Genomic DNA, 27,901 nt, shown 5'->3' on the forward strand with positions numbered 1-27,901 from the left:
AAATCTAAAATAATTCCAATGAGTTCTTCTTCGTTTTCAGATCTCAACAACACCTCATGAATCTTATCATCAACTATTTTATCCTCAAGACTTCTTGAAAATTCAGAGAGCAAAGATTTTGAAAAAGATGGAGTACCTGGTGTTTCAGTAAATATTTGTCTGCTCCTTGAGAGTGTGTTTGGATTGTCCACAGGAGTAGGTGGATTTGGGTCAGGATTGCTCCGTGTATATCTCCCTCTTGAAGCCACCTTTTAAACTTTTAAAAATGTATGGAGTCACCTAGGTAGATTGCAGCTTCAAAAAGTTTTCTGAGCTCCTGCTACCTTCAGAAGTTCAGCCTCTTGATTTCGGGAATGAATAATCTTCAGGCTCCCGACAGACGCTCCAAAATGTTATCTCAAAATTAGACCCTGGCAGGTTGCTGACCAGGAAGACCTTGAATAACTGTTTCAAACCTACTTTTGGATGAGGCTTAGCCTCCTCAACCTGAGAGGGCTCTCTCAAGGGATTAATGATTTTTTGATTACGAGTAAGATGGCTAACTCTTGTGAAACAAATGTAAAAATGTGAGTGGTGGAAACACAATTAGGAAGTATCCATTGGGCTTATGGAGTCAGATATGCTTCAGTATTAACAATAAGGTTAGCTCTACATAGAAGTCAGGGCATTTAGAACTCAATGCATGTAGAAAACACCAGAAATACAAAGGACCAACACAGTTTACAAATGCATGAAGGAAAGTAGAGCACATTCATACCACTGTATATAATAGGAAAAGAACAATACAAGACATTCAAAGCATCGAATTCCTTCTGATTCCTGAGAAGCAAAGCCAAAGTACTGTATTACTAAAAACAGAGTCTTTACATAAAGCCAAATATGAGAGCTTTTCTGAATAATTTTCCAACCCTAGGTACATTGCTCTTTCTCCTATATATAGAATTCTTTACATAGCTGAGATTCCTCCTCCAGCATGAGGGGAACTCGAATTCTGCTTGCTATGACACCTACTCAAACTTTAACTAACTATTAAATGCAACAAACTGCTAACTAGAAGTTTTAGAGACCTAAGACAATTAGGAGTCTAACTCCACATCATGCTGGTAATAACATTTATTACAATCAAATCTCGTTCTCTGACAAGTGGTCTCCTTCAGTTTAGCTTTGGTGGATGTTTGAAACTCCTTGCTGGCCCTTAATGTCTTATCTCTTTACTGTTGCTGGAAAGTAGGAAACTGCCCCTGTTTTTCTGCTTTTGGTTTCCTCAAGGATATTTGAAACCAATTAACCATGTTGTTCTTCTTTAATTACACAAAAATGTATTGGAGTGCCACGTTCTTCATGTGCTGTAGACCCTTCCCATATACTCGTATGAAGACAAAACCTCTTCAAAGCTGTTTGAAATATCATGGACAATACTAGTTGTGATCATTTGTATAACAAAAAGATTAGAGTTCCTCCGCTTGTTTTGCCCTTGCTGGATGCTTGCATATTGTAAATGATCCTTTTCTAAGATTTCTTTTCAAAAATTTTCCCTTTGGTCACTCAGAATTGGTCGACCGAGTTATGATATGCAGCTACAGCAGTTTCGTAGCGCGCTACGAAACTGTTGTGTAATCACAAAACACAGTTTTAATACCAAAATTTGACTGTCTTGAGCCTCTTTATATTGAAATGTCCTTTTCAACTACCCTGAAGCTATTCAAAGCTGAATGGAGATGTATCATTCTTCAAGGAAAGCTGCAACAAGGTAAATCATAAAAATTTGGGACATAACCTTACTTGCTGTGTGATTTCCTTAAGGAAGTCTTTCCCGCTGGCTTAGTTGTATCTTCAAATCCTCAATTTGCCTCTTCATAACTCTGATCCCAGCTCTCAGTCTCGTATTAACTCTTTTGATGAATTTTGCTTCCTTTATTGCGGGAACTGACCAGGTGTAGTATTGAGCATGACAGTCGACCACCTCGGGTATTTGAATTGTTTTATCTTCCCACAGAGCCTCCATTTTGTTAAAATGAGCTTCCTTGATTGCATGTTTTCTTGAGGCTTTCTTCAGTTTAGCAATTTCAAGGTTTGCTAATTTCAACTTCTTTTTCAACTCTTCAACACTATGTTCCTCTTGAGGGATAATTGCCTTACCTTTATCGTTTTTATGCAGCTGAGATGGTGTTTCTGATGTAGTCACAGGTTCTTCATGAGCTTTGGCTAACTCCTCTGTTTCACTTGACTGTGGCAGCTCCTCTTGTATCTCCTTTGAACGCCTCATCACAGGTCTTCTTGGTTTAAAGACAAACTTAGAAACCTGATCATCAAATTTGAGCTTTTTCGAGGCTTTGATCCCTTTGGTTCTGTTTTTACCTGATTCTATCAAGTCTGCTCGAACCAAGGGAGATTCTTCAATATCAATAGCTTGCAACAAGTCGTTCAGACTTCCCTTTGAAATTGGGCTTTCCTCAGCAACCACTCTCTTGCCTTTTTCTTTAGCTAATTGACTCCTGGTCATTCTTCTATGGACTGCTTCACCTGTAGATGATTCACGTACACCCTCTTTGATCTGAGTTTTCTGTTTCTGGGACTGCTGGGGTGTGTCTTGGATTACCAGTGGTCTGGTGGGCTCCTTTACCTGTTTCCTAGCCTTCAATTTTACGAATCTCCTGGATCTTGTTTCTGCATGATGGCCAGTTGCTGTTGGAGAATCTTTTGCAGCTTGAGGACTAAGACCAGTCTCGTTCTTGAAACCAGACATAAACATGAACGTGGGCCAGTCCCTACCTACTTTCTGGAGCTCATGCAAAACGATTAATTTAACTAAGCCGTGATGAAACAATGAGGTTTCACAGGCTTCCCTTTTTGACTGCGCCCTGTCACACATTTTGCCTATGCTACGAAACAAGTAGAAAGGTAAATCAAGAGATACCTTTCCTGTGAAATGCAGCAGAAGCTTGAAGTGATATGAATACACCTTATGATACCTCCCCTCACAGGTAAAGTACCTCTGTATGCAGGTAAGTAAATTGGCATATGAGTCCTTGACAAAATTCCTGGGCACAGACTTGTTTAAATCTGAATCAATAAACTCCGGTTTCAGAAATTCCTTGCAGGGGGTCATGTCAAACTTGAAATTTTTAAACCATTTCTCCTGTCCCCTCAGAATCTCAGTGACTGTAGATATGACCTCTGGAGTGATTGGCAATTCAAGCACCCCAACTTTTGAATTCAGTCCTGTGAAATTCAAAGCAAACTCCTTGGTGATTTGCATATGGCCTCCTTGAAGCTTTTCGCAGAAATTCCAACAGCCAACCTGCTTGAATGCGCGTTCAACTTCTCTGTTCTTTAAGATAATGTCTAAACCTTCAGGTTCGCTTCTCAAGCACCTGCCTGACCTGTGCTCCTTTCTTTCTGTAGCCCTCTCCATGGGATTCCTGCAGAATAAAAATTTGAAATACTGACACTGCCTTAATCTTCGATCACTGCCTCTCTTGAATGCTGCCTTGCTTGATCTTCAGGGAATTCAAATTGAAGGCTTAACAATTTATTTCTCATGCATGAACCCAAACAGAAATCATGAGTGTGAATACTTGGCTCTTCTTGAAACTTGAAATCTGAGCGTACCAAGGTACCTAACGACTCTAATGATGAGGATAAGCAGTTGGACACAATAGGCGAAGTGTAGAAGCTGACAAATGATGATGTAAACATAACGGATTTTGATAGATATGACAACTGAGCAAGATTTGGTATGAATCCGCACGAATCCCCGATTTCGTAGCGCAACCAGTGCAAAATCTGGGTTTTGCGCTACGAAAACACCTAAACAAAGTTTATGCGCTATGAAAACTCCTAAACAGTTTCGTAACACATAAGAACCTTCGACCAAAGCTGATACATGGAAACTATGTGAGTTATGAGACTAGTGATGAATGAGAAAGGATAGTTGACCTTTATTTAACCATACCGCCAAGACTCCTAGGACTTAGACACTAAAGCAAACAAAAAATTAAACCTAGACTAGCACCTAACCTTTACAATCAAACTGATGTGAACCATTTGGAAATTGTTTCTTAAGTGATAACAGACCGAACCTAGTAACATTTCCTTCAACACTCTCGTCTTGGTACTCTATGTGGACGATCTCTTTATGACAGGTGTAGATCCTCTTATTCATCAATGTAAGAGAGAGTTGGCTTTCGAATTTGATATGAAGGACTTAAGATTGATGCATTACTTCCTAGGGTTGGAGATCTGGCAAAAGCCAGGGGAGATTTTCCTTTCTCAAGGAAAATATGTTGTGAAGCTACTTGAAAGAGTTGGGTAGGTGGATTGCAAGTCCGTGACTACTCCGATGGAACTTAACTTCAAGAAGTTACGCGGAAGTGCTGCCTGGCCTGATTTGGGAAATCCTTCTGAGTATCGTCAACTCATAGGGGCCCTAATGTTCTTGGTGAACTCTCGTGCGGAAATATGTTTTGCAGTGAACACATTAAGTCAGTTTATGGTCGAGCCTCATCATATATGTTAGATTGCTGCCAAGAATCTCTTGAGATATCTCCGGGACGCATCACTTATGGACTAAGATACACTGCTGGGAATGTGAGGCTCCATGGTTACTCTGATGCAGACTAGACTGGCAGTGTGGTGGATCGCAAGAGCACATCAGGATGCTGCTCTTCTCTAGGTTCTGCTTCAATATCATGGATGAGTAGGAAGCAAAAGTCGGTTGCTTTAAGCACCGCTGAGGCTGAATACATTGTTGCTAGTTTGGCCTCTTGTGAAGCTGTTTGGTTGAGGAAGCTCTTTAATGAGCTGTTTGGACATGTGCTGGATACCACCGTGATCTTCTGTGACAACTAGAGTGGGATTCGTCTTTCTGAGAAACCCGTGTTTCATGATTGCTCCAAGCATATTGATATCAGGTACCACTTTATCCGGGATATGGTATGTTGGAAATACTGAGGGGGGGTGTGAATCAATATTCCTTAGCAATTAGCACTTTTAAATCTTTTCAGAGCATTAGTTAATCTTCAATTATTATTAATGTTTATGTAGTAATAACAGTACATAAAAGAACACAGTAGACACAAGAATTGTAGGTGGAAAACCCCCTTCGGGTCAAAAACCATCAAACACTTTTCTAATAAATTCTTTAATCTTCAACCCCAACTAAAATGTAAGCAACAACTTTCTAGAATTCTAGAAAAGCATTCTTCTCTAGCTCCCACTGGAAGGACGCCCCAATGCCCTAGTTTCTTTAGTAGTCAACTGAATGGATGCCCCAACATCCTAGACCAACCTACCACCCTGAAGTGTTCACAGGGTCCAACCTGTAGGCGACTTCATGCACCAACCTAGCACCTCCCTGCCACCCTATAATGAGTGAAATGAGACAAGAGTGTGGATGCTTGTACTAGGGACAACGATCCACGATACAATATGATTTACAATGATTTTGGCCGAACACCCAATCACACTATGACCTGCAACCCAGCCATGACATCATCCCAACAAAGACTCCTATACCTCCCAATAATGCCTTTTCGACTCTAGGCAGATTGACTCTTTTACAATAATGACTCTTCCAATGATGACACTTTTACAAATGACTCTTTTACAACTTTACAATGATGACTCTTGGCCTTGACACTTCTTCACAATATACGGATGGCTGTCATGTCTTCAAAGGATGTCCTGCTGCAATTCTTCCTTTGATTTGATACTTCTGCTCTTGAATTCTTGCTTGAAGTTGTACTTGAATCTTCTTCTACCTGCATGCAAAATTTGCCTGGCGAAACCAATCCCAAAACAAAACAAAATACCCTTCAACTTACCTCTGCCTGCAAAACACATGTAAGTGCATAATAATGAATAAATACAAATTAAAATTACAATGTGTACCTAAAGTGTGCTTGTCACTTTTGTTGTTGACTTGTTGTAGCAGTAGACAAAGACTCCCACTGTTGCCATAGGCCTGGACTCTATGCAAGACTATATCCAAAACTGACCTAAAGATATATATAATAGAAACTGATGACAGACCCTAGACTTGTGATGGACCAAGTTCTAAATACAACAACAAAGACCATTCTATCAACCATGAAAAGACAAGTAACATGAACTTACAACATCATACAGATTTAGCAGACTTGGTGTAGCATCAAATGTGTAGTATTAAGAATAGGACATCTGAAAAACTATTTGTGATATATAGAAACATAGAGATATAACCGAAACACTGTATATACTTACATTGTCTTGTAAAAACATATGTGAGAGATGATACTCAAAATTCAAATGTAAACACTAATCATACATACCTTGCTGTAGGAGACTTACCCTTCACTGTTGATGTGTGGTCCTTACTATAGTGATCCTTGAATGCATGTTTTTTCTTGCCTTATAAGAGCTCGATATTGAATTTGTTTTATATAATTTCGGATCTCTAGGGTCTGAAATTTCGTCCTGTGGTAGCCCTTTGAGTTTTCTTTCCAACCCCACAGGTCTGATCAAGATTGGATTCTTCAAGAAAGAGTTATGCCCAATCTCCGACAATGGCCTGATTATAGACTAGTTCAGTAGAGCGAACTTGTATGAAGTGCCATGTGTCACTGTTGCGACCTTTTCCCCTGAAAGCGCTACTCAACAAACTACAGTCCATCCTCTTTCTGTGACTATTTACGAAATTTGAATCCAATGCTCAGAGAGAAAGTTATGATGATTTTCCCAACATCACCTGTTTGACATGGAATTCGGGAGCCTGCAAAAACCCTAACTTCCTCAGATCATATCTCTGAAAATATAGTGAACCAAGATCTGAAATTTGGTCACGAGGTTCATCAAGATTTCGGCTCAAATGGGTTTTAATTTTAGCTTTTGAAGCTTCACAGAAAAAAAGTTATAGCGAAAATGCCACGATGACTTGTTTGAAGCCACAAAATCCTACTAGAGGAGGATATGAGGGTCATTATTTATATGAATGTTTTGAGTTGAGAGGGTCGTCAACAAGTGAACGTTGGAGGGATTTTAGGAGCAATTTTTTTGTTATTAATTATTGACTATTCAATGACCACAACCAATTATGAGTGCCATGCCACAACCCCATAGGGTTTTAGCCCACTAACTGGGGTTACTAACTTCAAACATGAATATCTCTCAAACTGTGAAGAATTACTTGGTGTGCGATATATCAACGAAAACATCTCGACAAGTAGAATCCATCTAGAAGATCCTTGATTCAGAATAGAGTAAGTTGTCAAGTCAAAATGCCCATGCAAGATCGGGGTAGCCCCTGGTGCTGCTTGGGTTGACATCAATGACAACTACTGATCAGCATGGCACAACGGGGAGCAATAAGGCTCCATCATATTGGGACCGATGAGCAGGTCGCCGATATTCTTACGAAGCCCCTCGGGAAGGTCAAATTCTTAACCTTCTGTGAACGACTTGGAGTCGTGGAGAGACCCTCTTATGAGGGTCCTATATGAGATGGATAGTGAGCTCCGAGGGGGCTTGGGGTACTTCTTGGAGCAACGAGAGACCATAGGGCGACTCACCCTCTCCTAGTGGTGCGCTATGTACAGGGTGAATGGTTCACCTTTCCCTGTGATACCCCATGGTGGCATATGCATAGGTTGAGTGTTTCACCCTCCCCATGGCATATGAGTAGGATGAGTGGTTCACCCTCTCCTGCCAGCACATCCTACCCATGCAGTGCGGGACTCATGGGAAATACCTCTCATCTGGCCAATGAGTGGGAAATGAGGATAGGGACCATAGTGCTACCGTACTCGCTATGCTAGGATGTTGGTATTGATCTGGGATCAACGGAAATTGACTTCCGGTCAGTTAAGAGTGGTGTGACACACTCTTTGTTGTTGGAGACTAACTTTGGGTCAATGGAGAATGGTATGATACATTCTCGATCATTTCATTTCTTTTTTTTTTCATGGTTCAACAGAGCAAAGTAGTGCAATGACAGGGATGGTATAGATTGTCAGACAGTTTGGCAGGTGATGTTCTCCCTAGTTGAGAGGGGGTGTTAAATTTGGCAACTAGGGCCAAACATCACTTTGGACAGCTCTTATGAGGAAACTGATATTTTTCTTGGATTCCTCTTTCTGAGAGGTGTAGGATTGATCTAAAGATCATTCTGACATGTACAAATGAAGTTATGAATTTATTTTGATTATGGACAAATTGTCAAGGCCGGCCAACCATCAAATTAGCCTCCTCCAACCTTCAACGTTGCATATAAATACAAGGTGTCTTCTCCTCATTTTGGCGTCTCATCTCACTCATCTTTCTCTCTCTCATCTTGATTGGGTACAGATTTCTGGGTCTTTCTCTCCCCACACGTGCGAAAGGATAACTGTCTTTTCTAGTTGTTGCGTTGACCAGATTTGACCGAAATTTCAGGACGCTGACTTTGACCAGCGTTGACCCTGTTTGACTTCGGTTTTGTGAGGGAGACTTCTGTTTGGGCAAGCCGTTGTTCTGGGCAGAAAAAACCGAGGCAGTTTGACCCCTGCGTTGACCAGCGTTGATTGCCCTAATTCAGGTTGCTGCGTTGACTTTTGTTGACCAGATTTGACTGGTTATTTTCGGACTGTTTTGGGCTGCATTATCTTGCTGTTGGAGGCTAAGTTGACCAAGGTTGACTGAGCTGTTTTGGAGGTCAATTTCAGCCCTGTTGACCAGCGTTGACTTTCTGGTTAGGGCTTTCTGTTTCTGCTGTTTTGACTGATCAGTTTGGGCAAGTGAATATTGTAAATTGTACTCTCTCTCTCTGCTGAACTTTTGAAGAATTATAAGAAGAATTGATCAAGGGTTCCCCACATTAGGGTTTGTCCCTGGCTGGTGCCATATCTTGTGTCCTCTTGTGTTGGTTTGTCTTCTACTGTTATTGTTTATGTTCTATCTGCATTTTACTATCATGTTGATGTGATTGCTATACTGGATATGATATTGGGCTAATAAAGAAAATTGAAGCATAGAACATACCATTGTTATCCTAAAATTAACAACCGATCTCAGAACATGTAGGGTTAATATATTTTCTTTTGAGTGTAGTTGTCTAATAGGACCAACCAGAAACTACAAGAAAACTACCTGAAAACAGAAATGCAGCCACTCTGAAGACATTGTAGCAACATTATGATTGGAGATAGGTCGATAAGGAACCCTAGCTAATTTCAAAACCTGAAGTATCAAGTTTTGTGCCATAGCTAGAGTATTTCCTCACCTACACTCTATACACAGGTCCTCATATGTGGCAACATGCAATGTAGCCTTCACTGTTCTGTCAGATCATCTCCAAATAAACAGAACTGAACCATAGATCCCTTTTAGTAGTGACAAGTGAAGCCCTAGCCAATCTTATACTCCAATTTTAACTGAGATATCAAAATGTCAACACACCCAGGCACCTCCAATGGAGAACCTTACGATACCTCATCATAGGAGGAAACATTAACAGAACTATTTGCTATTATAAGGGGAAACTGACCTATTTTTCAGAGAGGCAATGGTTATATTATTTGGTACCCAGCATAATGAGTTAATGTTAAGTGCTAGATATTTAAGTATGAGGCCACACTAGAAAATATTCTACATTCTGTTATGATATAGAACTGTATGTCTTGTTTATTATATTTGTGGTTGTAACATTGGAAAAAATGCATAACATTTATAACTTCCATTTGTGCAGGTCTCAAGGCTGTCAAAAGAAGGCATCTGCCTTCTTTTCACTTATCTCTTGTCAAGGAAAAGATTTCCTTTGTCACCGTCTTTACCATCTACAACCAATCCTTACAAAATTCTTTTGATCAGAAAGTACCTACAAATGTAACAGTGGGGAATTCTACGTATGATAAGACAGGAAGGTCCATGGCAATTCTCAATGTCTTTGCCAACTTCATTAAGGTATGTGGATCTTTGAAAGGATCTCTGTATTAAATGGAAATGAAATTCTATTACTTCTTTCAAAGTACTATTTCTTGCAGATTAATTTGGTTGGAAATGTATCTATTCTTGGTGAGGTGATTCTAGTGCTCTTCAAAAGATAAATCTCCACGAGGGCCCTGCCATTCCAAACTGAGCCCTTGGGAAAGCAAACTGAAGTGTGTTAAGGTTCACAAGTGTTAGCAAGAGAATTCAATGGATCAAAACCAACCCAAATTCTGTAATGAAGAAAGAGATAAATATCACTAGGGTGACCAAGAGAGGTGCAACCCTAGAGAGAGAAATAAACACTAGCACAAGTGTACCATAGAGAGAAGTAACCCAAGCACAAGATATATCAAACCAAGGACAAAACACTTGTATATGAATGAATGATCACATGGTGTCAACCAAACCTAAAAATATAATATAAAACTACAGATAATGTTAGCTGTGGTCAAATGTGAATGTTACACCCCTAATTTCAACATCCCCTTTTTTCTAAATAGGGGACCATGAAGGGAAGGCATTGCATGACAAGAGTTACAACCCCCATGTAGAGAAGGTATGGGATATCATTCCTTCCCCCACTAAACATCATACTGCTCCTTAGGAACCCAACAAGTTCATTGGTAGCAGAAGTGCTTTAGAGTGACAGAGGTGGACAAATGTGCAAGTTGGTGGTCATGCCATTGACCATAAAAACAAGGGCCTTTGGTGGAGGAGACCCTTGGTGGTGTTGTGAAGTCCTGTTACCTACCCAAGTGGGTAATCCCTAAGATAAAACTTTTCTCCTATTTGTTTAGCTTCCCAACCAACATCCCTATGATGATCCACAAATAGTTTTCCTTAAAATCCTTCTATCGGTGCCCCGGTTAGTGCTTTATTTCATCTAACTTACTCGGCGGATGAAGGTGGGTCATCTATTGTAAGGTACATTAACCATTTTTGTATTCAAGTGCTTTCATTTAATGTTTAAGGGCATTCTAGTATGGATCACAGGTTGAATTGGATGATAGACCAACCTTTGATTGCACTCTTGTTCCCATGCGTCACCTTAATGGTTATCCCTTGCCTCTAGTTCATTGTGACTTTTGTTGAAGCCTTTCTTTCCATTTTCTAGGAGAGGCATGAATGGAAGGCATTGATTGATGTCACTTGCCCATGGTAATCCATACTTAAATCTTTCTATCTCTCCCTGTTAATTTTAGATAACAATGGTATGTTCTTTGCTTAGCACAATTTACTTCAATGTTCCTTTAGCAGCCTAATAACAATTTCCAATTATTTCCAGTAGCAATCACATTAACCATTAATTACATTGACAGTAAATGCAGATAGAACATAAAAACAAACGCAAAAGACAAGCCAAGACAAGAGGACACCAGATATGGCGGATGCCAGGGAAAAACCCCATTGTGGTTCACCCTTTGATCAAATCTTCTTCTTATTATTAAATATTTAGCAGAGAGAGAGTACAAAAGTCAAATCAACCTTGTCAAATTCTGCAGTCAATTGCAGTCAAACTTCAACCTTATCCAGAAAGTTAATGCTGGTCAAAACAACAGTCAAATACATCCTTTGAAGCTTGGTCAAAAGGCAGTCAAATTCGACCTCCAACAATGGTCAAAGCCAACCCAAAACAGTCCCAAAATTTTTGGTCAAACTCGGTCAACCAATGGTTAGCTCTGTGGTGAAATAGGCCTTTGATCAACGCAGTTCAAACAACTCCAAATTTCTCGATTTTTGTGCTAGTCAATCCGCCCTGAAGAAAGCGAAATTCTGCCCTCAAAACTGCAGCCAAGTTCAGTCAAAACAACCTCGGTTAATGCTGGTCCTGAAGTCTGAAATTTCGGCCTGTAATTTTCTTCTCAGAAAATCGTCCTCCTTGCCACACATGTGAGAGAGAGAGAAGTTGCCCCAAGCTGTATGAACCAATTTGATGAACAGAGAGAAGAATATGTGAGTGAATGATATCCAAATGAGGTGTGAGGTCTCTTCTATTTATACACTTCGTTGTCGGCGAAGAGACACATCCATTGGGCTTTTTGAGCCTACATTAAGCTGTGTCCGACCTGAACAATTTGCCCATGTGTGGTCATAAATTCAAAATCACACTTCTGCTTGTTCGAATGAGATGATTTTTATATCAATCTTGGGCCCCTCGAAAAGAGGAATCCAATGCAATCATTATCTCCATCAAATGAGTTGTCCCAAGGTGGAATTTGGCCCTAGTTGCCAATTTTAACACTCTCTTATATCCATGTCCCATCTTCATATTGATTGATATTTGTCACTTATTGGTTCCTTGTTTTCCTCATTCTTGAATTGGGGCTTGGAAACTTTTCCCTAAGAGGTTGATGCAATAAAAAGAAAGGAAGAAAACATGTGCCATAATGTTAAAATGCAAAAGATTGACATGGATATATGAAAGTGCATCGATAAAATCCTAGCTTGACCTTAACCCTCATCTAGTTCCTCGCTAATGCATGGGCTATCAAAATGAAAGGAATTTTGAATATCCCAATCCCAATGAGCAATGAAAGAATTCATCTTTAAGAGGTCAATGATGAATCAATGAAATCTTGTAACCCAAACTATGCATCTAAAAGAAAAATCAATCAAGAGAAAAGTGCATAAGAGGGGTGGTAAAAATAGGCTGAGGAAAGGGGTAGCTCAGGTCTTATGATTGCTCCCTCTTCACATCATAACACTCAAGGGTGATGGAATTTCATAGTTGGTGTAGAGATTGTGGCATCCTTCATGAAGTAAACCCCTATCATATCACTGACCACTTGCACCTATTGATTGATGGGTTGGCTTAGGAACTAGTCCTCCCCTTAGGCTTGGAAGCACTTAATAAGAGGGCTTTGCGATAACCTTTCATATCTAAGCTTGGTAACTTGTTTACAAATCATAAGCTAGGAAGTCATTTGAAGATGATGCTTGTGTGACTAATCATGCCTTTTGCATTAGATATGGCCCAATCTAATTCTCTTATGGTTTTTGCACATGTGATGTTGATCTCACTTGATTTTGTGAGTATATTTTAGATGCTTGATCCTGGGTATAGATTACATCTCTTGAGGGATTGTATGATGCTTCTCCAGCATTGTTGATGACACTCTCCTCTGCTTCAAGAACTTGAAAATGCTACACATTTGAATTAGGATGTTACCTAGAGAGTTGATGTACCCTAGAGATGATAAGACACCCCTAGGTTGGCATTACACCTTCTTGATGGGCATTGCCTTGTTTTTGAGATAATTTGGGGATGATAAGGACTTAAGATCCCTCTAGAGGGATGGTACACTTCTCTAGATAATGGCATCATGCCCTAGCCTTTTGATGTCCCCTTGATGATGTTTGTAGTGTCAAACATGAACATCCACATAAGCCTAGGTGTCAAGATGTCTGGAAGTCCTCCAAAGTCTTTACCTTAGCAAATTCACTTTAATTAAAAGAATTATTGAATGATGTGTTTTTTTATAAATGTGAATTTCATCTAATAAAATGTAAAGGTTTTTATATTAGTGAATTAGAGGAATCTTGACCATTAATCTCAAGTGAGTTGAGATATGATATCAATTGTCAATCACTTTGGAGATTAGGGTTTGTTATCGCCCAAAGTGTACACCCAAGGTGACAATGCTCAGAGCAAGGGCTATTACTCTAATCCATACTCACTCCATTTAAGCTATCTCCTAAGGCAGGCTAAGGGGGGTAGTCCCTGAAGGCGAAATGATGAGGAACCTATTGAAAATCAACAAGTTTAGGAGATACAAGTGAATATTTGAGTGTGAAAATTTCAAATTTGAAATCCTATTGCAGCAACTGGAAATTATTCTTCTAATTGTTAATTAATTTAACAATTTATTTGCTACGACAAATACTCAATAAATCACATTGCAACCTTCACAAATAAATCTGCGAAAGAAAATAGCGTTGGAAACTGAGAAAATTCTAGCACTCACACATAAAATTTGAGACAATTATTTTTGGACAAATGTCCCCTAAAAAATCCAACTTGGGAAAACCGTTGCAGTAATTGAGGGTTTTATATTTATGAAGTAGTGAGAGAAAATTTGAGTACAACTGGATGCTAAAATTTGGCAATCCCACAAAGAAAAATATTGGTAAAAATCTAGTGAGGAATTTTCCTCACCGCATAGGCAAATCCAGGCTCTGATTGCAGCTCCAAGTGCGTTGTCCAAACTACCTCTGCACAAGCCTACGTCACCCTAGCAAGTCCCTTCCACGCTCAACCTCAATCAGTTGCTACCTAAGCTGTCCTGTTTGACACTGACTGAGAAGTTGTCTCTTCGGCTCTCTGGAACAATTTCCCGGCCTATGGAACTAAAACTCGACTTCTCTCCAGCAAAATCGAACTGCCTCTAGAGGCTTTTGCACAGTCTCTGTTGAAATATGTAACTAGGTTCGATCTTCATAATGGCATATGTAATCGTGATTTTATGTAATTAATGTAAAGAAGAAAAATAAAATTATTTTATGCTTGAGACATGGGTTTCATGCTCAAGGAATTTTATTTTATATAGATGAAGCTCCCATTGTGAGCTATTAGGTTTGGTCATTAAGTCATAAAGTCAATTGAGTCAATGTCATGTATTGAAGACCCATTTGGGCATGCTACAAGAATGTATTTGAGTCATTATAAGAGTAAAAAACCCTCCAAGACCTTATCATTCAAGAAGGAGATGTCGGCTTAGACACTAGCTGAAGTCGGCCTTCCAAATAAGCTCCAGATCATTCAAGAAGGAGATGTCAACCTAGACACAGACTACTATATAAAGGAGGACTTGATCTCACTTGAAGTGCATCCAGTCAAGCATCTGAAATCCAAGAAGAAGTGCGAGAAACACTAGAAGGAAGCCTATCATCCAGTGAAGGGAAAGAGAAGAAGAGTGAAGATTTTTTTTGGCATCATTTTTGGGTCATCTTCCTCACACGTGTGACAAAAATTAGGGTTTTTGCAGTAAAGTCATATCAGTCCTTAAAGAAGCCAAGAAAGAGGTCACTAAACTAGCATTATTGCTAGGCGAGATCACAAAGGGAAGTCACCATGTCAAGTGAAGAAGGAAAACATCACCAAATTGCTCCAATTAGCTTGCACTTGCGAAATTGCAGTGATTTCAGGCAGGCCGAGAATTGTAGGACTGTGGAAAGAGGCCGAATTTCAGAGACGCTGAGAATAGAGGTACAAGAAGTCAGTTTGACTAGTGTTGAGAAGGAGAAGTTGTTCAAAAGGTCTTGTGACTTGGTCTTGGAGAGGTTGTTAGGTCAAGGGTCTTGGTCTTGGAATTCATCACTTGAAGATTCTATAAGAAGAAGAATTTGTTTGGGTTTTCCTCTCAAGTTGGAGAGGTTTTGGCCCTGGTTGATTGCCTACATCTTGTGTCCCTTGTCTCATTGTTGTTCATATTTTGATAGTTGTTTGATGAAAAGAACACTATAATAATCAAGCTAAAGAAGAACCTAATCAAAAGAAGTAGAAAGTATTCACAAGCAGTTATCATTTCTAGAGAAATCACCTCTTGTCTTTGCCCTAGATTTCTCAACATGGTATCAGAGCTAAGGTAACAAGTCAAGGAAGGGCAGCTCAACAAGGGACACTCAAGCTCCCAAAGATCAAAGTTCTAGAAGGATATCAAAGGCATCAAAGAATCAAGAATATCCTCTCATCTCCAAGGCATTTTGAATACAAAGGCTACATCATCTTTCTTGAAGGAAGTGTTAAAACCCTAGATCGATCAAAGAAAAAGTCCACAGTTAAAGCATTCTTGGGATCCTCGCTCAAATCATCATCACAAGGAAGGAGACCTCAAAAGACCCTAACTCTACTTGAATTGAAGAAATCATCAAATCAAAGCATCTTGAAGTATACTCATCCAAGGGAAGCAAGCAGAAAGGAGCGGTTGGCATCATCAAAAGACTAAGGGTGACCCCCTTCTCTTTGGAGTCAAGGATCACTTTTGAGGAAAACCATCTACATCAAGAAGAAGTTTTCTATTATCTATATCATCATCAAATTCAAGAAGGCAACAAGTTGAAGGAGCATCTTCACAAGTAAGTACATTTATGTCTACATCTAAATTTGTCAAAATGTCTTTTTGCAAGGAAAACAACAAATTGGTTGGGGCTTCAAACTTTCTTGCATGGAAGAAAAGGACAGATCTAAACCTCATAGAAAATGAGTTCATGTTAAGGGCTCAATCACTAAACCTCCAAAGGAAGATGCTCAAGCATTGGCAAGGTATATGAAAGGCGAAGTAAGGGCTCAAAGGATTCTCATAAAATCCATCAAGGATCCCCTCATTCCCTATGTATCTAAACTTGAAACATCAAAAGAAATATATCACAAAATTATAGAGTTATTTTCCATAAGCACTACAAGAGAAGTAATCTCATTAAGACAAGAACTCTACAAGATGAGGATATCAAGAGAAGAAGGAATATCCTCATACTTTATGAAGATATTTGAAATAAGTGACCAACTTCAAGATTTGGGAGAAATAATGTTTGACAAAGAGATGACTACCATAGTATTTAATGCACTACCAGACGAATGGGATAACTTTACATCAAGTATTTATGGGAAGAAGTAAGCTACTCCATTCAAGGATCTATGGTCACTATGCAAAATTGAATAAACCAAGTTGAAGGCAAATTTTGATGTGGGATCAAATGAGCAAAATCAAGCATATGCTACTATGGCAAAAAGATAAGGAAAGTTTGGAAAGTTTGGAAAATTTGGTCCTCAGAAAAGAAGGAAGAATATGGCAAAGGATCAATGTTATGGATGTTAAGAATATGGGCACTACAAAAGAGATCGTCCTAAACTCAAGAAGGACAACAACAAAACAGGAAGGGAAGAAGCCCATATCACTGAAGAAGTGGAGGAAGTTGAAAAGAAGAAAACTAAGAAAGAGGAGGTAAAAGATCTCTACTATGATTGAGATAGTCTTCCTCACCTAGTTCTTTTCAAGTTTCCTGTTGTAAAATATAGCTATCATGGCAGGAATCACTGGGAAGCATAATAGGATGCATCATGGCATAATAGAAGGCATTTAATTGAAAGCAAGAGCTCGTGACATCATATTAAGAGAAGCATGAAAGATAGGTGAAGTAGAAGTTTATGATAGTTACATATAGAAGGATGTAGCTCTTGGTAACCTCATTAGAAGCATAAGTAGTACTTATGGGAAAAAGAAAGTCATCTAGTATAGAGCTCATTATACATCATTCAAAAGGAGCATTTGCAGGATGAGGATGATCAAGATCCTCCGTTGGAATCTTCATTGGAAGGTTCACCTTCTGGAAGAAGCAAGTATCTTGTCGGGAATTCCAACTTGTATGGGATTCATGGGATGATGTCAAAAGAAGTGAAGCAGGTCAAGGGATTGAAGTTCTTTCAATCAAGGAAGCTACCAAAGGAAGTCTAGATGACCAAAAGAAAGAGATGAGGTATGTATGCTTGTACTTGATAAAATAGAGTCATGTCATATGGTTGCAAATATCATGAATGAGTGCTCTACCTCAAGAGCATGATCAAAAGAAAGGATCTCCTCTTGTGAAAGGATGCATGAAGGCATGGTTCACACATTGATTAGATGAAATCAACATAATATGTCCTCATATGAAATATGAGGTGGTTGACAAAGTCAAAGGAACTATGATTGGAAGTTCCTGGGAGGAAATGTATGAATAAAGAAAGGAAGAGATCATGAAAAATGCAATCAACATCCAAGGACTAGAAGATTTGACTATGATATCTCCATGGGAAAGATATGAAAATCTTGATAAAGTCTGAAAAAGAAAGAGACCCTTGACATTGTATATCTTTTTGGAGATGTGTCAATATATATGCAGGACCCTGATGCAAACAAGATGTCATGATAAAAGACCGTCACAAAGGTAATTTTGTTTTAATATTCATTTTCTATTTTTTGAACGATATTTGGATGAGCTAATGCAGGGCTACCAACGAAAGAGTTGTAGATGTCATCTAAAACTGATATTCATGTGATAGGATGAAAGATCTTGAAGGAATCATGACATAAAGAAGGTAGCAAGACATGAAGGAAGGCCAAATAGGGACTAATGGATCAGTTTTTGATGAAAAGGAGGATGGCATGACTGACATAATTCCTGAATGAAAGTGATCGATGGTCTGTGCCCTACAAAGAGTCCCAAAAAGATGTAGGCTCCATATCAAAGAAGAAACTCATGACATCGATGGAAGGAGTCCTAGAAGCAACTGTCTGTCCCTTGATCTCCACCTAAAGAGCTGCTGGAAGCAACTCCTTGGTCAAGAGAGAGCTTGGTCTAGTCCTTGATTAAGAGGGAGCTTGCGTACTACTACCCACCGTTTTATGGGTGATATCCCTAGGAGATATTTTTCTCCATGATGAGCCTCAACTAGTAGCCGATAGCCCCTTGATGCCTCTTACTAGCTCGTTGTGCCATTTCTCTGCTACCTGAGCCAACCATGTGGTCCCTCATCCACTTGTATTGATTGTATGTTTGAATGTGGGCCTCCCGAATCTAAAGGTATGTCTTTTCATTTGGTAATTGAGTATTGGGTTTACTTATCATGGATACTTTTGGGTATGGATTGATGGGGGGATTTGGCGGAAAGAGTGGGCTTAGTTTGTGCTCCTATCCCCTTGATCTCTTTTGGTTGTTACCCTAGGATCTTAGTCCTGTGGGATCTCCTTTATTGACCATTTGGTTCCAAGGTGGTACTACTTGGGAAACCCAAACTTTGGGTGCGTGGTCCTGCTCCTTTATCCACACATATCGCTCCCTTTCTACTCACTATACCCCCATTCATCTTTTCTCCCACCTTGGTCCACATAGGGCTAGCCTCCCTATCCCCTTGCCCCCTACTTGGGTCAGCCCTAGAATGATGTCTCGGAGGTTGAAGCAATTAAAAGAAAAATTGAAAAGCATAAATGGCCACATTTAATAGGAAATTGTACTACAAAATGCAAAAGATGGCTAGGACAAAAATAATTAGCACGTGGGCAAAAGCCGACACATGAGCCCTACTCCATCCATGGTCATCACCCTGGTTCCATAGGGCCCTAGATGAGCCTCCTCTATCATTCAGGAACCCATGATTGTCCCAACCTTTGGAGGGCAATGAACCGCCCTACCTCGAAAGGGGTAATCACTGCTATATTATACCCATCATGCTCTTGCCCTTTGAGCCTGAGCAGTTAATTAAAGAAAATTCATAAAAGGCAAAAGTTATATAAAGAAGGGTGGAAAAATCAAGGCCGAGGCACCTCATGTACCACGACTGCTTCCTCTTATACATTATATACCCAAGTGTGGGTTTTCCCTTATCTAGCTATCCCTATGCCCCATTATGTGACCCAGGGTTGCCCCCCTTATTCCCTATTCCATATCACCTATTTGTCACTTGCCACCCCCATTAGAAGGATGTACCTTGGACATATTATCCGCTCTAAGGGCTGAAACCACCTAATAAGGTCCTTGGCTAACCCCCTTTGGAGTTTGGAGACACTAGCACATGCCAAAGCCCACTACGGAAGGGCATGCCATTATGAAGTGCCCACTTTGTTATCCATGGTTTGTAATCTCCTTTACTCGATTATTTTAATCACTGATTGTATTGGAAGCCTAGGGGAGCTGGGGTGTGAGATCGGGAGGCCAAAAAGATGAATTTTCCAGCCAGCAGAGGATCAGAAGGAGGTACAACAAGGTCCTCGCTACAGTGACACAATGACTGTGTGGGAGTGACGCAGAACTGCGCAGAGGTAGCGTAGAGGCTCATCTCCAGTGCAGATCAGTGCCGTTTCTTCCAGTGACAGGGTGAGATCATCTCACTATTTTTTTTCCTAGTTTCTCTCCGTATCGAATAGCCAGTTGGGCATCCAACAAATTATATTTAGAAAACTACTGCTTAATAATACAAACCCTCAGCTGTTGCACCGATTTTCCCGCACTGGGTTTTTCTGGGGACATTTGTCCAAAAATAACAGTGTCGTGTTGTGTATTTCTTTCTTGCTCAGTCTCTTGTGTCCACATTTAATTTAATTGGTGAAGGCTGCAGTGTATTAGTTTCAGTATTTGTTGCAGTATGCAGTGAATAATTTGTTCAGTAATCTAACAAATAGAGGATACTTAATTAGTTGCTGCAGTGGAAATTTGCGTCTCCAAATTTTCACATGGTATCAGCGCAGGGGTGAAGCAAGAGACAAAGTTGGAAGAGCCCAACGCTGAAGAGAAGGAGGGAAGTCGAAGTGCTGTGTAGGCAGCAAATCAAATCCCCAGAGGGATTGCACAGTCTAGGCCAGGAGGGAAAAATTTTCGTGGGAAAATCTCTCTTTGAGTGAGTCGACAGAGAGAAAGATTTCCAGATCGAAGTTTGCCAGTGTCAGAGGGAGCAGCGCAAAAGCATCAGCGCAGAGCAGTTTTCTGGTGAGATGTAGTTTTCTGCAGCAGTTGCTGGGGCAGAAAAACGTCAGAAGGAAGAAGGAGACACTGTTGAGGGAATTTCTTCCTCAAAGAATTCCTAGCCAGGGAATTCGATTTCTCTATTGCTGAGCAACAATAGAGAGGAGCAGATCTACTAACTCCAGCAGGGAGTGCGTAGGCTAGCCTAGTGCTGCATAGAGGTGAGAGGATGCAGTTTGACACTTCATTGGCAGAGATGGAAGCTAGTGGGTTAAATGATCAGGATCGGTTGGATGGTGCATCCAACTATGTGCTTTGGAAGTTTAGGATCTCCTGCCTTCTGGATGAGCATGAGCTCAAAGCCTATGTCGATATTGTGGTAGCTGTACCCACGAATCCAGATCCGCTCAAAAAGTACAAGGGTGAGATGGCAAAGGCCAAGCGATTGGTCCTCGACGGAGTGAGAGATCACGTAGTATGTCATGTTGTCGGCAAGATACTGCCCGACAGATGTGGGAAGCGTTGGCTACGCTATACGAAGGATCTTCCGAGCAACGAAAGATGTACTTGGAGCAGAAGATGAGATCCAGGCAGATGCAGAAGGGGGAATGCATTGATCCGTTCCTAATGAAGCTTCAGGAAATCCGAGACTCATTGGCAACGGTGGGGTCAACACCTCAGGCTACCGAGATGGTTAGGCTGGCACTGAATTCAGGCTCAGAAGAATGGCAAGTGTTTGTCCAGAGTATCCTGGGTAGAGAGAGATTGCTGGATTGGGAAGGAATGTGGGCCGCTCTTTAGTAGGAAGAGATGAGGAGAGAGTTAGTCAAGTGCAAACTTGACAATATCAACAACAGTGGGATGAAGCCCAAGGAGGAGGAAGAAAATGCAACCCTTGCATCTAAGGGGCAACAAGAGCAGCGAACGTAGAAGAAGGACGTCTCCTACACTACACAGTTTCCTCTCAAGAAGAAGGACACGGACGAGAAGCATGATACGAAGGCTGCATCCGTAAAGATCAAGCAGGAGGAGTTTGCCATGATTGCGTAGATACCACCAGGGGAGAGGTGGGGTGATCTAGTACTGTAGTTCGAAAGAACTGCAGATGGGCAGGATCCTTGAGGAGTCCACCTCTCGGATCAATGCCTTGCTACAGGAGCCCATATCAGAAGTAGCAGGATGGACCAAGATTAGTTGATGCAGAGGAGTGATAGTTGTAGTGGCTAGGAGCGCCAAACAATGAGCAACGCAAAGTTGGCAACAATGCAATTGGCACAGTGCAGAGTCAGTAGTAATGCAGAGGCTTCAGAGGGTCAGCGCAGAGACTAGTAGCAATCAGAACTCCAGCAACAGATGCATCATGCTGAACACCTGTTCAGTAATTTTGGATGCTTTTCCGTTGCTGATGCAGTAGCAACAACAATTGGAGAAAGTTGTAGTATAGATGCAGTGTTGGCAGTGGTAGTGCCAACAACAACACATGCAAAACTTATGAGGCTTACAGTATAGATGCAGCTTTGGCAGTGGTAGGGTCAACGACAATACAAAAGCAACATTTGCGTAGTAGTTGATGGGCAGTGATGACAGACATCAACAACGCAAAGGAAGATGTTACAGAGTCTGGGTGATGCTTCAGCAGGTTGCATTACTAGAGCACATTCCTCGCTAAGAGGGAGTGTTGATATCTGGTAGCATCGGATGTGCTCTAAGCCTCAAAATTTGCAGGGAGGCTAGGACACATGTATTCCACAATACCTAGAAATCGTTTTGGGAAATTCTACCTGGAGACAGTTTTATTAAAAATAGTTAATTATTTTTAATGGGTGCCTAAGTCTAAACTTAGGAAATTAAAATAATTAAAGGGTATTAATCAAACTGAGGGTGAAACTTCTAGAAGAAGATAGAGATCGTGTCCAAATAATTTGAGCCATTGATTACAATCTAATCTGGGCTGTTGATTACTTAGCTAGAGGATTATATGAAGGACTTTGATGGGCAGTTGGAAAAGACATCAGAGAGAGATCAAGAGATCGAATTTCTCGGAGAGGGCAGTGCAACAATTGCTAGAGAATCGATCGAGGAGGTTTCTTGCAGTGAGGGGCAGGGATAGTTTCTGGAGGGAAGTTTTCATGGTTTGGAGAGTACAAGGCAGAGACGGCAAAAATATGTCTGAAGAGGCTAACGTAGGGCCACACAAAGCTTATGTTGTGGCAGCGCAGAGCTTCAGAGGGAGATCGAAATTCTGCCGAGGAACAGTCAGGATCTAGTGCTAGAGTTGAGGTGTGAGACCAGGAGGTCAGAGAGCTGAAATTTCCAGCCAACAGAGGATTAGAAGGAGGTGCAGTGTAGTCCCAGCGGCAGTGACGTAGTGATTGTGTGGGAGTGACGCAGCACTGCGCAGAGGAAGCGTAGAGGCTCATATCTAGCATAGATCAGTGCCGTTTCTTCCAGTGACATGGTGAGATCATCTCACTACTTTTCTTTGCCCAGTTTCTCTCTGTATCAGATAGCCAGTTGGGCATCCAACGAATTGTATTCAGAAAACTACTGCTTAATAATACAAACGCTCAGTTGTTGCACCAGTTTTCCCACATTGGGTTTTTTCGGGGACATTTGTCCAAAAATAACGGTGTCATGTGTTGTATATTTCTGTTTTGCTCAGTCTCTTGTTTCCGCATTTAATTTAATTGGTGAAGGCTACAATGTATTGTTGATTTGGGGTAGCATTGGATGTGCTCTAGCCATGGAAATTAGTGGAGAGGCTAAAGCACATGAGATCTCCAAGACCTAGAAATGGTTTGGGGAAATTCCACCCGGTTAGAGAGATATTAAAATAATTAATATTTTTAATGGGTTTCTAAGTCTAAACTTAGGAAAATAAAAATATTAATGGGTATTAATATAAAACTGGGTGAGAAGGTTCTAAATGACATGGATCAAGCCAAATCTAATCTTATTCGCTGATTAGAGATTTAATCTCGGCCGTTGAAGACTCAACAAGAAAAGTATAAGAGGAGGCTTGAGGGTCAGTTGGAGATACACCAGATTGACCAATCAGTTCAATTTTCTAGAGCGGGTTTCGAACCAGTGATCAGAGTTGTAGTGAGGGGCAGTGAGTGCATAACAGAGAGGCAGAGATAGTGCCAGAAGACCATCGTAGAGGCAACAGAAATCCATGCAGAGGCCAACAGTGATTGTGCAGAGGGCTAGAGGGCCTGCGTGAGTGACGCAGAGGCTGCATAGGTGATGCAAAGCACCAGAAAGGCTGCACAGAGCATCAGAGGGTTGACACAGAGGCTAGGAGGGCTGATGCAGAGCCTCAGAGAGGTGTTGGAGAGAGTTTCGTGGAGCAGACTTTCAGAATATCTGCTTCCGAAGAGAGGTATTACTGCTAGATTGATTTCTCTGTCGGGTGAGCCAGTTTGGCACCCAATTGTACTCAAAAAAACTAGTTAATAATAAAACCCTTGGAACTGCTGCACCAATTTTCCCAAGTTAGGTTTTTCCGGGGACGATTGTAAAAAAATAACGATGTCCCTTGTGTGTTTGTCTATTTCTTTCAGTTGATGATTTGTAGATGGTTGACATTGCATTGTGTTTATTTCAATATTTATATGGTTAAATAACTTGTTCAGTAATCAAACAAGTAGGTAAAATAAACTAGATAGTGCAGGAAAAATTTCTAACGGGTTAGACTTAGAAATTTCAACATGTATTAGTTTCGGTATTTGCTGTAGGATGCAGTGAATAATTTGTTCAGTAATTTAACAAATAGAAGATACTTAATCAGTTGTTGAAGTAGAAATTTGTGTCTCCAAATTTTCACACCTGACCCTAGAGGTCCTCATTGGCACATGTAGGGTGTGCATAAAGAGCCACAGGCCTCCACAACAACAGACAACACTCCACAGATCTTCATGGATGTTCAGAGACTACTAGTGATCCACTTTTGGGACGATGGTGACATGATTGGTACACTATGCCCAACAGACCTGCACAGGAGCCCCACAATATTGACAGGTGTCCCATCACTTGTAGATGTCATGGCAACATTCATTCCACCACCGAGACCATTGCAGAGGATCTACAAACATCTCCGATTCATATGGAGACCCATGGGGTCATTGATGTGCCCTTAAACCCACTGAGAGCACCACAAGTCTACTACTTGGAGAATAAGGGGTCACCCCCTTGTCCATCATATTTCGAGGAATTTATTCCTCAATATGGCACTTCAGGATTTTATTGAGCCTTTGGAGGGCCTTATGACATGCACATATCATTATTTGGCCTCTTGGGAGGCTTGTTTTTACATTATGAGCTAGCATGGTGGGCTTGTCACCATTAAGAGTTATTATTTGCACATTATTTTATCTTTAGGGGCCCATAGGCTAATTCGAACTCATTAGGAGTTTATGTATTGATGTTATATACATTCATTTGTATCATCACTTGACTTGGGATCTCTCTAGTCTCAGAGAATTTTCACACTTTTTCCTTGGAGGATATTTTTGGAGATGGATGAATTTTGATGTATGTATTTGGGGTATTTCTCTTATCTTGGAGCTTTGTTATGCAAATGAATTGTTGGTTGGATATACTCTATAACGTTGTAAGTGCTTTTATCATTGTTATTCTTGTTGCTGCATACTGCTAAAATTAGGTCTAGTTGCCGCATTATCGTAATGTGGAATTGAGCAATGTTTTAGTTATCAAATGTATCGGCCAATGTTATATGAATGAAATGTCCTATAGATTATTTATCTCGAGAAGCTTGCATCATTTGCTTTAAAGTATAAATGCTTGAAAGTCACTTTCTTTTCTTACTATCTACACTGGATGAAGTTGACTTTTTGGGCCTCCTTGATCAAGAATCCAAGTTCTTACTCATTACCATGCTTGACTCCATGTCCCCAAGTGAATTAGGCACTGGTTCCATAAAAGGGTGATCATCTCAACCTTCATTTTACCATTTTCCCCCTTTCCCAAGTCTAGCCCCCTTAGGTCACCTAGGGCATCAATTTTTCGGCAATTGGGCCAAGGAAAAATTTCTATTTCCTCTAGGCTATTGCGCTAGTGGGTTCCTTCCCTCTCCTCCAAATTTGAGGCCATTTTGACATTGGAATCTTCAGGAATCCCAAGCACTAGCTCTAGGACCGAATTTTGCCTAGGTATCCACAATGCTAGACCTTAATAGGATCAATTCAACCTTTTGAAGTCAATATTCTTGTTTGGTCCTTTCCCCTCACCTTGTCCAAGATAGGAACATCATTGGATGCTACATTCCATCCCCGAACCTGGGTTGGGTTTGTTAGCACTTGAAATTTCACCTCAGGTTGAAAAAGGTAAACTTCAAGGCAACATCAAACCACTTAGCCTCATAGCTAGCCCTACGGGGCAGGAGAGGGCTCTCTCCGGTTTATCTCGGTAAAGATTTTCAATGGGTGAGATGACCAATAGGGTAACACTGATTTTAGGCTAGTAAACTGATCAAAAGGGTTGATTTGGGGTTTTTAGGGTTTTTGGTGGCAAATTGAGGAGATGGCAATTTTGGGTGCGGGGATTGGACACAGTTTCTGCAGGGGGTTCTTTGGGGCGAGATAGGAGACAGTATTGATGCCTTAGATTGAGGTGAATGGATGGGAAAGACAGGTGAGGAGCTAAGGAGAGCAAACAATAACTTTGAATTCTCCTTAAACAGTAGAAAACATTGAAATTAAGCAAACTTAAAAGCAGAGCATGACAATCATGAATTCTACTTTAACACTTCATTTACCTAATGTGCAGAAGGAAAGAAAGGAAATGATTCACATAACACACTTACAAGTACATAGAGAAACACACCATCAATACATGTAACCACAAGAATCCCAAAAAGGACTGCAAAACCCTGGTCTTCCTTAGCAAAAAATTGCAGAGATACAGTGAATAATACAATGATAGCTTCTCCCTCAAGAGTCCAACCTCTCCAACCATGAAAATGATTGAGAAAATACATAATATAGGCAAGCCAACCTCTTCCCTTGCCTCTAGGGGTCGAGCTCATCCTTCTAGGAGCTGTTTCAACCAATTCTAAACTGAGCACTAAAATCTAGGCAGTCAAAACAACTTGCCTCTATAAGCTAGGAAACCAATTCATTCATTTAATTTTCACCTATCTCATGAATGAATCTTCTAGAAGAGATACATAAGTGTAAAAGTGTCATAAAATTACATCATTTACAACAAGGAGGATAAAAATCAATTCCAAAAAGTCAAACATAGTCAAAACTGCGTTTTGCTGAGCTGTAGGCTGAAATCCTGAGCAATTTGCCTGACGGGTCGCGCGCCTTTGAGAGCACTTTTGGGGCACTTTCAGGTGTCCAAATGAGGCAAGAGTAGGCTTGTTGGAAAGGTCTGTGAGTCTACTTTCCAACCCAACTGGAATTTCTGAATTTGGTTGTCATTTGCCCCTCCAAAATTGCAATCTCCCAAGACTGCTTTTTGTGTGTCAAAAATGTGGCAGAAAGTCATTTTTTGCTTGTTTTTTGACTTTCAGGAGGCCCAAAACTTCATAAAATCTCTTGGCAATGGGTGAGCATGTGTAACTTTTCATGCCAAATCCAGAAATGCTGAGTTTTTTGAAAATAGAGTTGCCAAGTGAAAGGGTCGCGCGGGGGGTGAGACCCGTCAAGCGGAAAAACCTGTGTTTGGCACAAAAAATTCACAAATGACAAAATTTTCTCCAAATTTCTTGAAATTTGGGCTGGGAGTCCCCAATCAAGTATCATGCTCAGTCAAAAAGGCTTTGGCCAAAATTTGGAGTGGATCGGGCCTTTTCCGTCGTTTTAGTGCCTTGGCCAACCTCCTTGGATCTGACGGTTGCAATTTTGATATTTCTCTAAAACCATGACACCTGTGAAAAAAGTGAAGGAGGTTTTTTTTCTTTGGCATGTTATGGACAAAAACCTCTCTCAGTTTTCCAAAATTCATCTTTTATTGCTCTGGAACATCATTTGAGTGCGACTTGTCCCGATGTGTGAAACAAGGAATTTTGTCGAAATGGAGCGAAATGAAGGGGATAGGGGGCTTCTAAATTCTTGGGGAAATTTTTGGAAGTAGGGAGGGATGTTAGGAAGCAGGGGAAAGTGGAATCTCAGAGATTGAGTGAGGGGAAGGGGTCCAAAAGGGCAAAACACAGGCCAAACCTAGAAAATTGCCAGGTTGTAGCTAGAAACTAGGGTTTGTGCAAAAATGAGGAATTTGGCGGATCTAAGGGATGGGAAGTGTTTGATAAGGTATTTTAAGGATAGGGGAAGGTGTATGAACATCAGGATACAAGTTTTGCTAATGATTTGACCGTCCAAGAGAAATTGGCTTCAAAACCCTAGGAGAGGGAAATGACCTTGCCTAGGCACAACTGAAGCATGAATAAGCTGTGAAATGACCCAATGGAATTTGACATGATGATAACACCCCTCTGAATGAGGATAGACTCAGCTGAATAGTGACATAGGTTGGCATTTGGGCAACTTTGAAAAGAGTG

The 27,901-nt window shown here is 40.6% G+C and overlaps 1 protein-coding gene across 1 annotated transcript in view; it reads left to right on the forward strand.

Moving 5' to 3' along the window:
* LOC149182196 (polyphosphatidylinositol phosphatase) overlaps positions 1 to 27,901 on the forward strand; it is a 170,515-nt gene that overhangs the window by 28,999 nt on the left and 113,615 nt on the right. Inside the window, exon 3 of the mRNA XM_089416799.1 lies at positions 9,701 to 9,915. Within this exon, the coding sequence (XP_089272925.1) occupies positions 9,701 to 9,915 (215 nt within the window). The remainder of the gene's footprint in view (positions 1 to 9,700; positions 9,916 to 27,901) is intronic.

Source organism: Pinus tabuliformis, chromosome 3_2 (assembly GCF_031772625.1).
Source record: "Pinus tabuliformis cultivar Carrire ecotype Pingquan chromosome 3_2, CPIR1, whole genome shotgun sequence".
In the NCBI taxonomy this organism is placed as follows: domain Eukaryota; kingdom Viridiplantae; phylum Streptophyta; class Pinopsida; order Pinales; family Pinaceae; genus Pinus; species Pinus tabuliformis.